The 15,192-nt window shown below is 46.0% G+C and overlaps 1 protein-coding gene across 1 annotated transcript; it reads left to right on the forward strand.

Moving 5' to 3' along the window:
• Positions 1-328: 328 nt before the first annotated feature.
• Positions 329-14,403, forward strand: APELA (apelin receptor early endogenous ligand). Its single transcript, XM_078677018.1, has 3 exons — positions 329-589; positions 4,384-4,473; positions 13,374-14,403. The coding sequence occupies exons 1-2, from the start codon at positions 514-516 to the stop codon at positions 4,470-4,472; spliced, it is 165 nt and encodes a 54-aa protein (XP_078533144.1). The 5' UTR covers positions 329-513; the 3' UTR covers position 4,473; positions 13,374-14,403.
• The last annotated feature ends 789 nt before the right edge of the window (positions 14,404-15,192 follow it).

A 15,192-nucleotide genomic window follows, 5' to 3' on the forward strand; every position in this document is an offset into this window, starting at 1 on the left:
GGCCTCTTAAGTAAGTGCGTGTGTGCGCTCCGGAGCTTTCAGCGAGGAACAAAAGATGCACTTCCTGCCATCCCCACCGCCCCCCGCTTCGGGGCTCCGCGGCCAGTGCAATCTCTAACAGTTGCAAATGGGGCAGCCCCGGCGCTTGTTTTACATATTCTGCCTTGAAAGGGGCGAGCCCGCAGCCTGTGCATCATTGACAGAGTCGCCCGCTCGCAGGTTGTCCCCTTCCTTCCCACCCTTATTTATCTATGTAAAGTAGGGGGCGGGGCTGGGTGGGAGGGCGAAGTATAGAGAATGGGGGAGAGGGGCGAGAGGCAGGCACTGAGCGCAGAACAGAGAAAGGAGTAACTTGTCCGGGGAAATTATTAACCTCTCGGGAACCTGACGCTGGCAGCGCTCTCGGGGCAGCCCACTTCTGCGTGAGCCGGGACCCTGCCTGCCTGCGTCCGACTGACTGATCACTCCACCCTCTCCTACTGTGCGGACTGACGGGTTCACCCCGGCGGCAGAATGAAGCTCCAGAGGCTCTTTGCAATATTACTTTGGATATTGGTGGGCGCGCTGTTTATTAACGGACAGAAACCAGGTAGGACCTTTTTGCAATAACGAGTTATTTATCATCTGGAAGTCTTCACGTCACGTGCATACTTTTCAATGTGGCTAGTGCCTTGAAGGGAGGTTCATACATGTCGGTACTGCAGATACATTGGTGCAGCAGGTGCAGTGACACCGAGGCATGAAAGGCCAATTGAACCCAGATAATTACAGTATTTTGCTGCCGTATTTGCTTGCACCCGGGCTCACGGCATTATTGCTTTGCAACTGCTGCGCGCTCGTAGAGCTAACTCGTCTTTGCAATTTTTGTGTGTTAGCATGTGTGACGGTCGGTGATATAGACATATTTTCCCTATTTCCATGCGTCTGTTACTTTTACTGTACAAAAATGGGAGCACTTGAAAACATACTGGGCGGCACCTTCTTAAAACGTAATGGGTACTAGTAAAATGTACTTCAAGTAATAAAAAATGTAAAATATCTCGTGTTTGCATTTGGGCGCTATAGTCGTAAACTTAATAAGTGCCTCCCTTTCGGATAGAGTTGCAGACTGTGGCGCTGAGGAGCGAACTTCGAGTCTCTGTGTCCGGCTCAACATCTTGTGATTCTTGGCAAATCACGTAATCTACCCGTGCCTACCAAAAATGAATGCGTCCCTGTGTAATGTAACTGGTGCACGTGTAAAGCGCTCAAATACCTCCGGGTCGAGTTGCGGCTATATAAAATTGCAAAAAATAAATAATAAATAAATAGCCACTTTGGAATTCGATAGCTCTAAGATGCAGATTGGAGTCCTGCTCCAATCGATGTATGAGACGAAGTTCTTCGATAATGTCTGTAGGGACCCGTAGGGAGCGCGGGACAATCGCGGGACCTCGCTGGGTCTGTGCAGTGCGGTGCTGGTTCTGTGCAGTGCTGGTTCTGTGCAGTGCTGGGTCTGTGCAGTGCGGTGCTGGTTCTGTGCAATGCAGTGCTGGCTGGGTCTGTGCAGTGCTGGTTCTAGGCAGTGCAGTGCTGGGTCTATACAGTGTAGTGCTGGGTATGTGCAGTGCTGGCTGGGTCTGTGCAGTGCGGTGCTGGTTCTGTGCAGTGCAGTGCTGGGTATGTGCAGGGTATGTGCAGTGCTGGCTGGTTCTGTGCAGTGCTGGCTGGGTCCGTGCAGTGCGGTGCTGGGTCTGTGCAGTGCGGTGCTGGGTCTGTGCAGTGTGGTGCTGGTTCAGTGCGGTGCTGGTTATGTGCAGTGGAGTGCTGGGTCTGTGCAGTGCTGGTTCAGTGCAGTGTTGGGTCTGTGCTGTGCGGTGCTGGTTCTGTGCAGTGCGGTGCTGGTTCTGTGCAGTGCTGGGTCTGTGCAGTGCTGGGTCTGTGCAGTGCTGCGTCTGTGCAGTGCTGGGTCTGTGCAGTGCTGGGTCTGTGCAGTGCGGTGCTGGTTCTGTGCAGTGCTGGGTCTGTGCAGTGCAGTGCTGGGTCTGTGCAGTGCGTAGGGAGCGGCATCAAGCCGCATTATATCTCCGCTGCCCTGTTACTTATTACCCCACCTCAGGGACCTCCAGCGGATCCTGCAGCCCCAGGGACAGGAGCGCGCGCACGCCAGTGATAGATGCGACCCGGACAGTGCACTCCGCGGCCGATCAGGGAAACAGAAAACAGATTAGGGCCTCATTAATCACGGATGCGGAAAACCAGGGGTTAAAGTGTCACTGTGGAGCGATTTCTTTCACCGCTGGCCAAAGATAGATGGAAGCGCTGGCTTAGGGCGAGATAAGAGCGCTGCTGAGTCCTCAACAAGTGCTGGCGACGTAAAGCAGGCCTCCCCCATCACACCCCGACCCGAGATGCGCTGCTATCTCAGGGACACCCGCAAAGAGAGCTGTAAACACTCTACCATGTATTTAATACCGCTTTACTACAGGTTTTACAATTTCGTTTGCACTTTTGTATAGCGCGAACTTGATTGACCCAATGGCTTTAAAGCGCTCTGCAGGAGCACCAGGATACATTACATTACACATGTAACTTAATATGCGCACCGAAAACGTCTCTTTTGTAAATGCACCTTATATACAGACCTTAGAAACGGAACAGGTGCGGGATGAGGCGCTACAAATATAAACGCGTCATCAGATATACTGTGAGGTGTGTGTGAAAGCTGTGATAACAAAATATAATTGGTATGTTCCACGAAAACCCCCTATCGCCCAGGTTGCTCCCCTATTCGTGGGGGAGGGTAAGAGGGAGGAGGGGGCGGGGATAAGGCTGCCCTGCACAGGCCGCTTCCCGGCACTTCTTGTTTGTGAGCCTGAAAGTTCAATTAAGCCAAGAATCCATGTCAATGGCGATCACTGATCTGCTCCATTAGAAGTGAATGGCGCTGGCTTCAAATCAACAGCTCAATACCTACTTTACATCTGAGTTCACTGCGGCGGCCCCAGCGCACAGCCCAGATGCATCCAAAATGGCGCCCTCCTGCAGCCTCTCCATCAGTTAGCACCTGCGTGCACACACTGTGGACTCAAAGCACTAGCATTCGACAACACAGGGCCCTAGGACGGTTAATTATTGCAAGGCGCAAACACTTGGCTGCATGCACCCCACTTAACCCTGCATCACAAAGACCCCTCAAGAATGCGAACTTATCCAAAACTGAAACATCTGCATCAATTACCAAGAAAAAACAAAGCTCCTGTAGTATGTACACCGCCTGCGCTTAATATATCTAGCAACTTATAATAAATAGTGTGGCTTAATATAGGACTGGCCGAGATTCTTGAAGCGAGTACTAGAAACTAAGGGCGATTTGCGCTTCATCGCAGTACTCGTGATTTATGAGGCCACTCAAAGCTACAGGATGGCTTTGCATTGCCTTATAAATCTTTAGTGGTGCAAAAGTGACGTAGGGGTCTCATAAATAAGCCCCTAGCTGTGGGCGCCCAGAGCAAAATACTACCCACCCACAGAGAGCTTTGATGTCTTGTCAGGGTAGCAAGCACTATAGGAATTCACAGTACATGACCACTTTTACAGACATTGTAGCAGGAGCCCTTGACATAAAGTGCTGCACTTGCACAGCCTGGCTTGCATGGACTGGTTGAGACATTTACTCCGTGCTACTGGGGACGGGAGCATGCAGCTGGAACACCATACCATGTAGTTAGTTTCCACACATGTTGAATATCAACATTTATAGCTAGAGGCAAATGGAGGTACACTGATTTTCCCAGGAGTACGCACATTTCCTTTTTGGTGTCCCAGCCCAGGCATCTCCAAGTTCCAGGGCCAAGAGTGTATGCACCAGGGTTATGTTTTGCATTTAAGCCTATGCATGTATTCACCACCCCCTGTTCTTTACGCGCTTTGAAACAGGTATTTGGGAGCCAGCAACGTCATGTGACGTCACGTCATGTGACTAAAGAGACAGCTTAAGAATGTGAGCATGTTATCTATTAGTTGTCACTCTGTTCAGAACAATCACCTCGCACCCAAATCATCCAAATTCCCAATCTCCCCTGGCTGGAGGGAGAGGGCCACCGTTCGCCCAGTGCAGTGGCCCACTCCCGGCGCTCCCACAGGCCCCGGCCTGACCTCCCACGCATTTAATGGCCGCACCGAGAACAGATCTTGTCGGGCATCAAAGGAGGCCTCGTCGCTGCTTGTTTCTTGGACAAAGCTTCAGAAGATAGAATGCAGATTGCGCTTCAATTGCTGGGGGTGGCGGGGCGCGGGGGCGGGGTGTATCAGGCTCCATCTGCACAGGGGGAATAATTTATGGAAATCACGCCGTGCCATCTTGAAGTAACCTGGCTTCTTTCTTTCCTCTTCTCGTTTCAGTGAACCCCGGCCACCGCCGCAGGCTGCACCGGCACAACTGTTCCCTGAGGAGGTGCCTGCCGCTGCATTCCCGCGTGCCCTTCCCCTGAGGTAACCGAGGCGCCCTATGGGCACGAGCTTAACTTTATGGCAACTTTACAGATCAGACGCAGGTTTTTATTTTTATTTATACGTGCCCCTAAAACCGCAACCAGGCATTTGTCTGGAATTACTCCCATGTCCTCAGTTTACACAGACACCCCACCAAGCTGGTGCATTAACCAGCTGAGCTAACTAACTTTCTAAACAAAGTGTTATAAAGACTGAAATCTACACTCTTCCTTCGCCGCCGGCTGGAAATTCTGGGTGGGTTGTTTAGGATAAACTACGCAGGCGATGGGAAACATGCGCGTAAAACATTACATTTTGCTGCGTACTAACCGCGCCCCTGATTTGCTTGGTCTCGGTTTACTATGGATTTATATATTGTGATGATTTCTGCAAAGACTGTGTAAATAGATTTTCCCGAGCCTGGCCTGTTCCATCTCCGCGTGTATGTGTGTTGTACAATCTGCCCACCACCTCAGTGGAGGGGTCGAGTTACGCCTCGCTGCAGGGGTCTGCTCGTTATCAATATACATAAGTGACTGCAGCATGCTTCACACGCAGGCAGGACCCATTCAGATGGGGTCGCGGGAGCCACACCTGCGCACGGTCTATGTAATCAGTGACGTGTTGCCCTTTCAGAAGAGATCTTTTACGTTTTCCCAAACCATATGTTCTGGCCTCAGACCGATTCTATGGTGCAGATAACTTCGGAAATGTCTACCACAGCAGAGTTGAGACAGCTTTCTGCTGTTTGGATCCGAGGGTTCCATGCAGTCTTTGGTAAATAACGTTTTGGATTTTTCAGTTTTTCAAGCTTTTCTTTCCTGAATAAATGAGAGGTTTACAAAGGACTGCTGGAGAAATAGGGGTGTAGCTATAATTGGTGCACCAGGTGCAGCAGCACCGGAGCCCAATGGCGAAAGGAGCCCAATGTACATCAATTCTTACTGCCTTTTAATACCCAACTGGGGATTTGGGGGGTGTTTTCTTTGCTATGACACTGAAATCAGATTGGTGATGGGATGTTGGCGAAGAGATGGGAAGGAAATGTCCACAGTGTGCATTAATAAACCTATTAAAAAAAGCAGTGACAAAGCCATTTTACAGAACAAGCATCAGCAACTTGATGTCTATGCAGACTTGAACTCCAGTGACCTGCTACATACAGCATATTTTCAAATGGCCAGTTTAGTATAACTCACCTCTGACCTCAGTTACACACACAGAAGACCAATGAAGAAGGACACATTTTTGTATATTATTAGTGTGTGTGATCAATCCTGTAGTAGATCCACTGCGAGCACCAAGTGACCGCATCAAAGACTGAGAAGCAGTGAGCAGATTTAGAAGAGCAGAGGGTTGTATTTGAGCAAACGTGCTGGCAAGCATGGATATCAGTGTCAGAGAGTCTTGGTGTTTGCTTCTCAGACCGCAGACAGCCACAGTATAAGTGAGGGTTCAGTATAGATTGAAAAGCGGGAAGGACTCCAGAGTATAAGTGAGGATACAGTATAGATTGAATAGCGGGAAGGACTCCACAGTATAAGTGAGGGTACAGTATAGATTGAAAAGCGGGAAGGACTCCACAGTATAAGTGAGGGTACAGTATAGATTGAATAGCGGGAAGGACTATGGAAAGAGGGAAAACCAAACACACTTGTGTCACCAATCTACCAGTCACAAGAGCCTGGAGGGAACCACTTACCTGCCTGTGCATTTAGGTCATATTTACTTGAATTCAATGTACCACATCTTGTAGAGTCATAAGCACCCAGATGACTACATAAAGATACATATGAATGTGTGTGTGTGTGTGTGTGTGTATATATATGTGTGTGTGTGTGTGTGTGTGTGTGTGTATATATATATACATATATATATATATATATATATATATACACACACACGTACTATAAGGCTATAAGAATAACAGGCTGTGTATATTCACTTTATCTGCACACTATCAAATAAACCATTCCATCAACTACTACCATCATTTGATTTTCCCTCAAAACATCAAGAGCATGGGGTAACAAAGGGGGTAGGTAATTCATGCACAGTAGGACATGTGGTTCCTATCTGAGGTCCAACAAAGCAGTGCATTTGCATCACGTACAAACTAGTGATGCAAGAGAGAGCGTGAGCAGGAAAGATAAAGGGAGAGGAAGAAAGGACAGGAGGGAACAGAAGAATGTTGTAGTAAGAATTTAGGGGGTGAGAGGAGACAGTGAAATGAATGGGGCCTAACAAAGTTAGCAAGCGCTTACCTCTATTCAAGAGAGACTCTCTGAGGTTGGTACCTGCTTCTTCATCCATCTTCCCAGTGTTCACAGTCAGACTCTTCATGCAACATCACTCTACTAGAAACGTTTAACTGTGTACTCAATGATGAAGGCAGAGGATGTGGTCTAACCACTAGGGGGGTCAACCTCAAATCTAGGGAACTGGGTTCGAGTGTCAGCAATGACGCTCAACATCCTGTGATTCTTAGCAAATCACTTAATCTCCCCGTGCCTAACAAAAATTAATGTGTCCTTGTGTAACGCAACAGGTGCTCATGTAAAGTGCTCCGATACCCGAAACCCTCAGGTCAAGTCCGTGCTCTATAAAAAACTGGGGGGAAAAAATCCACAGATCAAAGATTGACACTGGAATGAAATCATATCTTTGTGCCCTCCTTATGATTCACAGATAGGAACATTTTGAGCCATAGCACACGGTGACCCTGGTTATTGTGCTTGTCAGGCTGTAAGACACAATGGCAAGAGGATGAAGGAGCAGTTACTTTAGGCTTTGAATATCTATTTTTATGGAATCTCTGTCAAAGACTAATCTTTGTCAATTTAGGGATTTGATTTCTAGAAAACGAGGTAGAGGGGTTTAAAATCGTGTGTGTTTTTTTGGTTTTTGCTTTCTGCAGTAACAATAACTTTCACTGGCTCCTTTCACTGCACTGTCGCCCGTCTTGCACCTCTGAGATCAATTTGATAAAATTACTTCAGAGTGCCTCTTCTGTTTTGCATGTTTTTATGTTATTGACTCCCAGCATCCACTGGCTTCACTGCCACACACATATGATTCGTTAAAGTGGGGGGAGGTGGGCTCAGTCAACTTTTGCTCAACCCTTTCATAACTTACTGTATGACCCCAAGTTACTACCAGTGTTCTGAACTTGGTTTAACTTGTATATTATGTATAGCCTTTGTGGAAATATAAGCAAATAGCCTCCTCTAATGCCCAATTAATTTTTATTGACTGGTTAACCAAAAGCACAGAGTCTGGTGTAGCTAGGATGGCCTCGGAGGTGACGATAAATTTCAGGGACTTGGGCTCAAGCCTCATTAGCAATCATCTCACTCAGTCACCTACATTTCCTCATAATACATGTGAATATTCGAGTGTAAATGTTAAATCTAACATTGCAGTTTGTCAACAAACTATCTAAGAGAATGGTTCATAGATATTTGTGTTTGTAAATCCCTAAAGGTGTAAATTACAGATCAATTTTCTAAATATGTTGGTAATGCACTTTCCAGGCTGGATAATGGTAGCCCCTGTGAAAAGAGAAGTACAAAGGTAAAGCACACTCCATAGCAGTTTAATAACATCAGGTAAAGTGACCCTGACGCCAAGAAATGACCTATATGTATTACTGGAACAACAGAGCATTTAAGTAATAAACCAGGGCTCTCAACCACCTTGCATATACAATTATTTAGAGGATAATTCTACTGAGCCATTATTTATTTACAACCGAACTTTATAAGGATAAAGTACCATAAGGGGGGTGAGACTTAAAGGCTAGAAGTACCACACAACTACGCGTCACCGTAGCGCCGCTTTTCCTGTGCTGGACCTTCATTTAACAGAAATCCTTGACTTTCAATCTTGGTCATCTTCTACCTCACAAATGGGGCAACTTCACCCGGAAACAGTGATTTGTAAAAGGAAATCACAGAACTGGAAAACCCATGTGTGGGTGGCAAAGGGCTGTTTGATAACCCCCTGGGCACTCCTATGCTGGGGCCAAAGACCCATCCAGTTAACCATTCTAACTTTACAGCTGCTTGAATGAATTGCGCTCTGATAAACATCAGTATCCCTCATATCATGGTTAGATTAGAATTAAAAGTCTGGTTTATTCTAATTGAAACCATGGTGAATGTTTTGCTTGATTGCCCGGTTAGACATTTGTACTCTTTGCCTCTTTTCAATGGGTGCTGGGCAGGCTCTCACCACGAGAATCAACTTCAGGCCATTTAATCACCTGGGGAGTGTTTAACCTGCCCAGTTAAAGCAAATTAATCAACCGTAGAGAGCCTGCATTGTCTCACCAGCCCCACCGTCTGCAGGAGGTAGCTCCTGGAAGACAGCAATGGCGCTGTATAGAATGTGGCACTCCTAGAAGTGGCTCATGCAGAGCCCCAGGCTGCACGGATCCTCATGCATGACCATTGCAGAATAATGCCTCACAGCACAGCTCTCTGCCACGTGCCAAGACCCGGGGCCACTTGTGAAACAAACAACGTGAATTACTTTTCAGACCCACTGTTGTCCTAAAATTCTGTGGCATAAGACATGAACTGTTATGCTAATAAATTATCTTTTTGTAACCCAGTGTTACCACAGAAAATCTGCAACCTAATGCTTGTTTACTAGTTGTTCTTTATATTCCAATCCCTGTGCAAACCCCTGTTTATGCTAGGTCAGAATTACGAGCTGGTAAATACCTCCACCTTCGTTAAATTTCAGCAGGTAATTCCCGCCGCAATTTAATGGGGTAAAGCATACGGGGCCTCATTATGAGGTTTTGCCGCAAGACAGTGCAGGCCTTCCTGCGGCACTGCCCTACAGCAAAAGAAAAGGTCAAGAATGCACCGTATCTATCAGATACGGCGCATTTCTCTCCGTTTGCCAAGCGCCAAGCGCACAATGGGCTGCCGTATGCCAACGCAGGCACCTTTGCACCATGGTGCAAGTGTTCCTGAGTTGAGGGGATGATTATTTTTGTGCAAGAAGGGACACCTTCCTGCACAAAAATAATCACAAGAGGCTTTTTCCTTTCTATGTGTGTTGCAGAATGCAGCACACATAGAAAAAGGAAAAATGAGGAGAAATATTGTTGTGCCTCCCGTACACCTCCCCTGGGGAGGTGTAAGTTTTTGGTGCTGCCTCAAACTTACGATTTTTGTATATCTGGGGCAGTGTCAAAAAGCCATGGATGTTGCTGGGAACTCCCCCAGCAACACCCATGGCATGCCCCTTCATGCAGTTTTCTGCGTGAAAGGGGCACATAGTTGTAAGGCCATGAAAAATCACGAAACGTGGCTTTATGTGGCCGTATAAATATGCCAGTGGCACATTGCTCAACCAGAACGTTAAAAAAGTGATGTTCCGGCAGCGGAATAGAGCTGGTAGAACTTCATAAATGAGGCCCACTGTATTTACAGTAGCATGAGGATTTGGCGCATTGATCAGAACAATCTGCATGTCATTCCCCACAGACTCGTAATAGGTGTTATTTATTGTGCCCCATAAATAACTTATCCCATGGTATCGTTAAATCAGGTGGGTACCCTGACTACAGGGTACCTAAACCTGTAGTCAGTCCCCTGGTATTGCAGGTGCAAAGGGTACAATGAAAATAGTATTGGTGGGCATTGGAAAGGTTTTTAAAAACGTTTTTGGGTTGATGTATGTCAATACGGTGCCTCCCTCCAAGGAACCATCAGAGGGGGTGGAAGGTTATATTTTGCCAAAACGAAATTAGAATTTGCTTTAGGATGGAACAATTGCACTCTTGTTTTGCGAAAAAGCTACAAATATCAGTAAATCTGTTCTAATTTAGAATAGCTTCCAGCATGAGACCCTCTTTACAGGCAATTATCAACCCCTTCTAACCTTTATTTTATTGTATTGCTAACAACGGTGTTCCAGTCCTCTGGTTGCTATACTAGCTGCAGAATGTAGAGCATGTTTTATGGGAGCAATTGGATTCCGGATAAGCAATTATTACAAGACCCGCAGCTATATGCTCCCTGTTTAAAGGAGACCGCCCATTACTTGTAAATTAAAATGTGATGTTGCCTTTTTTTTAATGGATGGGTCTTTTGTCATCCATCTTTCCAGGATGACACAAAAGTTTGTGGGTGTAGCTGAAGCATCAGTGTAAGCATACGTTAGCTGGGAAAGTGCAGGGTTCTCAAGGTCCACTTACCCTCAAAGAGTTGTATTTGAGGTTTTTCAACATCACGAGCTAAGTTACCGTATTATTTTAAGGTGTGCAAGTCCACTGCACTCCATAGATCGTTCATGCTTGCTGGAGTTAATTCTGCTTTCCAGCAGACCTATGCCCACCACACCAAAGCACACAATCTGAAGCACACTTTTTTGTGCTCTTGCTGGCGCTGCATCCCAAGTGTGCCCAGCACAGACCAGGGCTGTGCGTTGTACTACAAAAAAACGTGTTGTCACCAGCAAAGGTGGAAACTCGAACTGCTGCTCAGTTTTTCACTGAAACTTGATGGCATGATTCTGAAGAGCTGGGCAAGGATGACCCATAGAAGGGTGCAGTGCCTGAATGTAACCACCTATGAGCGGATGCCTCGGGGGTCCCAAGGACACTCTGCTCCCCACAAGAGGTACTACTAAAGAGTCACCTAAGAGTTAGATTTACTAACATTTTGTGCTGGGGTTGCATAAAAAAGCAATGCAAACAAGCACAAAATGTTTATTTGAGATTTACATACCAGCACAAAGCTTGTTTTGCTCTGGAAAGGTGTCTAAAATGTTTCTTCTCATTACTTTGTGTCAAGGAAGAGTCCATGCATGGTACTTAGGATCACCCATGAAACTACCCATGGTTTTTGATGCAAAGCCCTATGTACTAACAATAATAGACAAGCTTGGTCTTAAAATAGAATGCCTTTCTGAGGTAGGCATTAAAAGGAGAAATGTGTTATTATCTCCAAACTTTTCTGACTTTGCATGTGTCCTTCACTACACGATTTTAAAGTTTGTTGAGGGATAGTATTTTGTCCTGCAGGGGAACCTTTCCAGTGCCAAATATATGCTAGACCTGATGCTGTCATCTTTGCACTATGGTGTAAATGTGTTTGCATGGCATCTTGGCTATCTTAGTAGATATAGTGCTTTTCTGCTCTCTCCCTCTCTTGCAACACAGTAACTTTAGCTTCTGTGCTGCGTTGCGTGAGTTTTTATTAAATCTGTCCGACTGTCCACCTCTTTCTATATGGTGCACAGTCAGTGTGCCTCCAGACAGCCTGTCTTCCATTGTGGCTGCTTCAGTAATTTGACACGAGTGTCTTGGTAAAGGTGTTCCCTCATTTTCATTCAGGCATGCCCCATGCAAATGAAGCAACACCGCCCGAGATCACATGGGTGCAAAATGTGCACCCCCATTTTCCGTATTACAGACGGAGCCACACAAGTATCCGTGGCCTGTTCTTTGATATGGAAGTTCCTGTTCTGTAATATGGAACTTTCCTTGGAACTCGTTAAATGGGTGCAAACTCCTGTGGTATCCTAGGGGCGCTTCTGTAATACATTCCAAGGTATTTTCTTATGGGGTTGAAGGCACAACACTGACTGCCTGCTTGGGGGAGGGGGGGGATTCAACAAATGTACAAACCACAGCAGGTACATCAGACGACTGGATTGGGTGCAGGAGAGACTAGTTGTTTCTGGGATGTGTTGTGTTCAAGGCAGAGCAGGCCTTTATGGGGCTGTAAACTGTAGGACGTATTAGCAGCCTTTTTCGTGTAAGAAAACACTATAAGGGCTTTACACAGGAGAGGAAGCACAACCAACCACGTTTATTGTCTGGCAAGGTTGCAGCTGGCCCTGTATTTTGTTCTGATTGTCAAAGCTACATATGAAATGCATGATTATGGAGGTGACAGGAAAATATTCAATATAGGAACAATAATGAGCCAGTCAAAAAATATTTTGGAGCAGATTTACTAAAAGTGAAGTTACTGCACTGCACAGTAGGAACAGGAGGGAGCTGAATGGCGCCATATTTACAAAGATATGCTGCTGTTAACCTCTCCCCGTGCTGCCAACGCAGGCACCCTTGTGTCATATTGCAAGGCTGCCTATTTTGTGGCCAGGATTGTTTTTGTGCAGGAAGCTATATTTCTACTCGTTTAGTCACATTTTGTTTTAAAATGCTGGGCACGATGACGCTAACTTTATAAATCACGACTAACATTTTGTCTTGTGGCTTCACCAACAGAGCGGCACAGCCACAACTCAAAAATGTTAGTAAGTCTGGGCCATAACTTCCAGACCGGTAGGTTTTTATCACCACATTTGCAAAAATTTTTTTGAAGGCTAAAATAGTCTTATGGGCTAGATATGCATTCCTTTTGCCCTCCAATTTTGCGACTCCCTACTTTAGGGCGATTATTAATAAATGTCTCTAATTTAAGGATTAAAATGATAAATTGTCAGGTAACTCGAGGGATTAGTTCTGGGTGGAGTGGGGGGGGAGGGGGAATCTATAAAAACTTAAGCTACAGTTACGGTGAGACTCACTCTCCAGGAGTGTCAGTGCATTTGAGCAAATGCAAAAAAAGAACGTGCTCTGCCAGGCACTTTCATATAGAGTTTCAATACAATCAATACAACAGGGTGTGTAATATTGAAAAAGCAGTGTCAGTCACCCACTAAATTAGTGGGTGACTGACAGTCTAAAGAACTTCACAGAAACAAATTATCCTGCAATTGCATACTTCTAGGGTTCCACCCGGGCCGACACGGATCTGGAAATGCAACCCCGGAGAAACCTATGTTCACTTTTCACAAATACCCCCATACCTTGTAACGATAAACAAGAATACACGGTTTTCTTTCAACACACTTGTTTATATTTCTTCCAGATGCACGCCCAAGACAAAGAATGGAAGAGAAAAAGCAGCAGCAGAACTCGCGGGAAGGCTTCGGGACTGCTTTGCCCACGCAACGATGCCCTCCACCCTGTCTTCACGCGCAGCCATCCGAGGCTCTTCCGGACCCTTTCTGGCTGCGTCACATCAAAGGCGCCCCGGCCCCCTCAAGTGGGGTCGCCGAGCGGGGCCAGCACTTGGAGTGCTCACCGGTGACGTGGGCAAGACCCCTCTTTACAGAGCGCCAGTGGAGTGGAACGGACCCGAGGCCGTTGGCAGCTTCCACTCGAACGCAAAGACGTGTGAAGGAGTGATTGGCGCGCTTTGAAGGTCACAGAGCCTCGCCTCGTACCCCGAGGAATGTACCCTGAGCAATACTTTGATGAAGTGACTTGCCAAAGATGGAGAGATCCCTGCATGTGGGACCTGCGATAAGGGCTCCTAATGGCCAGCTCCAAAGGTCACCGAGTCACTCCTGTAAAGAAACTGTGTAAATGTTTGTATATAGTATTCAGGGGAGAAGAAACAGCCCGGAGCCACGCGCGAAGGAAAAGATAATATTTAAGAGATGGAATTTATAATGTAACCTCCTGCTTTTTCGAAATAATCGGCACTGAGAAAAAAAAAAACTTTTAAACAGCAGACCTTCTTTACTCACATTCGTTATTACACTTTCCAGATGGAAATGCCATTTTCAAGAAAATGTATATAGTGAAAGGCTTCACGTGGTTAAAGCTGTTCACTGGCTTGTCCACTTCAAAATTTGAATTTGAAAGACATTGGGAAACTAACTTACCAGAAAAATGTATACATGTTATCATTAAGAAAACTCCGAGCACGGTATATTACAGTATGTTGCCTGGGACACCATAACACATTGAATTATAATCTGGAAATGGCAACCACCTGCTCTATTAACATTTATAGACCTTTTAGCTGTTTGTATATTTGTAAAGGCATATGCACTTCAAGTAATAGAGGGATATGGAATTTTAATAAACGTTGCACATTTTTTTATTTGCAATTTGACTTCTTCCCTTGACTGGAGTAACACAGAAGCAACTCTGAGAAACACGAAGACTGCTCAAAGCTTTTTAACCTGATTTATATATTTATTTTGTATTTTTTATGTATGGAAAGAATACCAGAGCCCTAAACACCATGGTACCACTGACAGAACATAGGGAAATGATAGGTCAGAAAGTTGTGCAATGCGGTAAACATTAGGGGCAACCAGGAAAAATTATTATCACAATTAGGGAGCTCACAACAGTCACGAGAACTGAGATTTTGGGTAAGGGGGTTGGCCTGTGTGATGTTGAAGGTTGTAGATAAACGGAATAGTAAGAGGTTTGGTAGAGATTGATACGTGGTCAATTTCTGTAAAATTACAAGGGACAGCAGGAATCATCAAAGTAGAGCATTGCAATGGGTTTGATATGCACACTTTGACTCCAGTTGATGAGAAGTTCAGATATAAAAAGGGCACCCAGATTCTGAAAGCACTACATAGCCATGCAGATGGTACTTACAAATGCATTTAATATAACACAAGACCATAATAGGTAAAAACTCGGGCATGAGTTATCAAGGGGTTCGATTGCCCTTTCGTCACGCAAGGTGGAGCCAGGGCCGGACTGGCCATAGCGGGCACCGGGCAATCCCCGGTGCGCTGCACGGGTGGAGGGCCGTTTTAGTGCCCCTGGGGGACGTTTTTGTTACAGGGCCGTTTTTGCAGCATAGCTGCAAAATCGGCCCGTACAAAAATCAGCCGAAAACTGAAAACCGGCCCCGGCAAAGAAGAGCTTGCCCC

The sequence above is a fragment of the Lissotriton helveticus genome, chromosome 2_1, assembly GCF_964261635.1.
Source record: "Lissotriton helveticus chromosome 2_1, aLisHel1.1, whole genome shotgun sequence".
Classification (NCBI taxonomy): domain Eukaryota; kingdom Metazoa; phylum Chordata; class Amphibia; order Caudata; family Salamandridae; genus Lissotriton; species Lissotriton helveticus.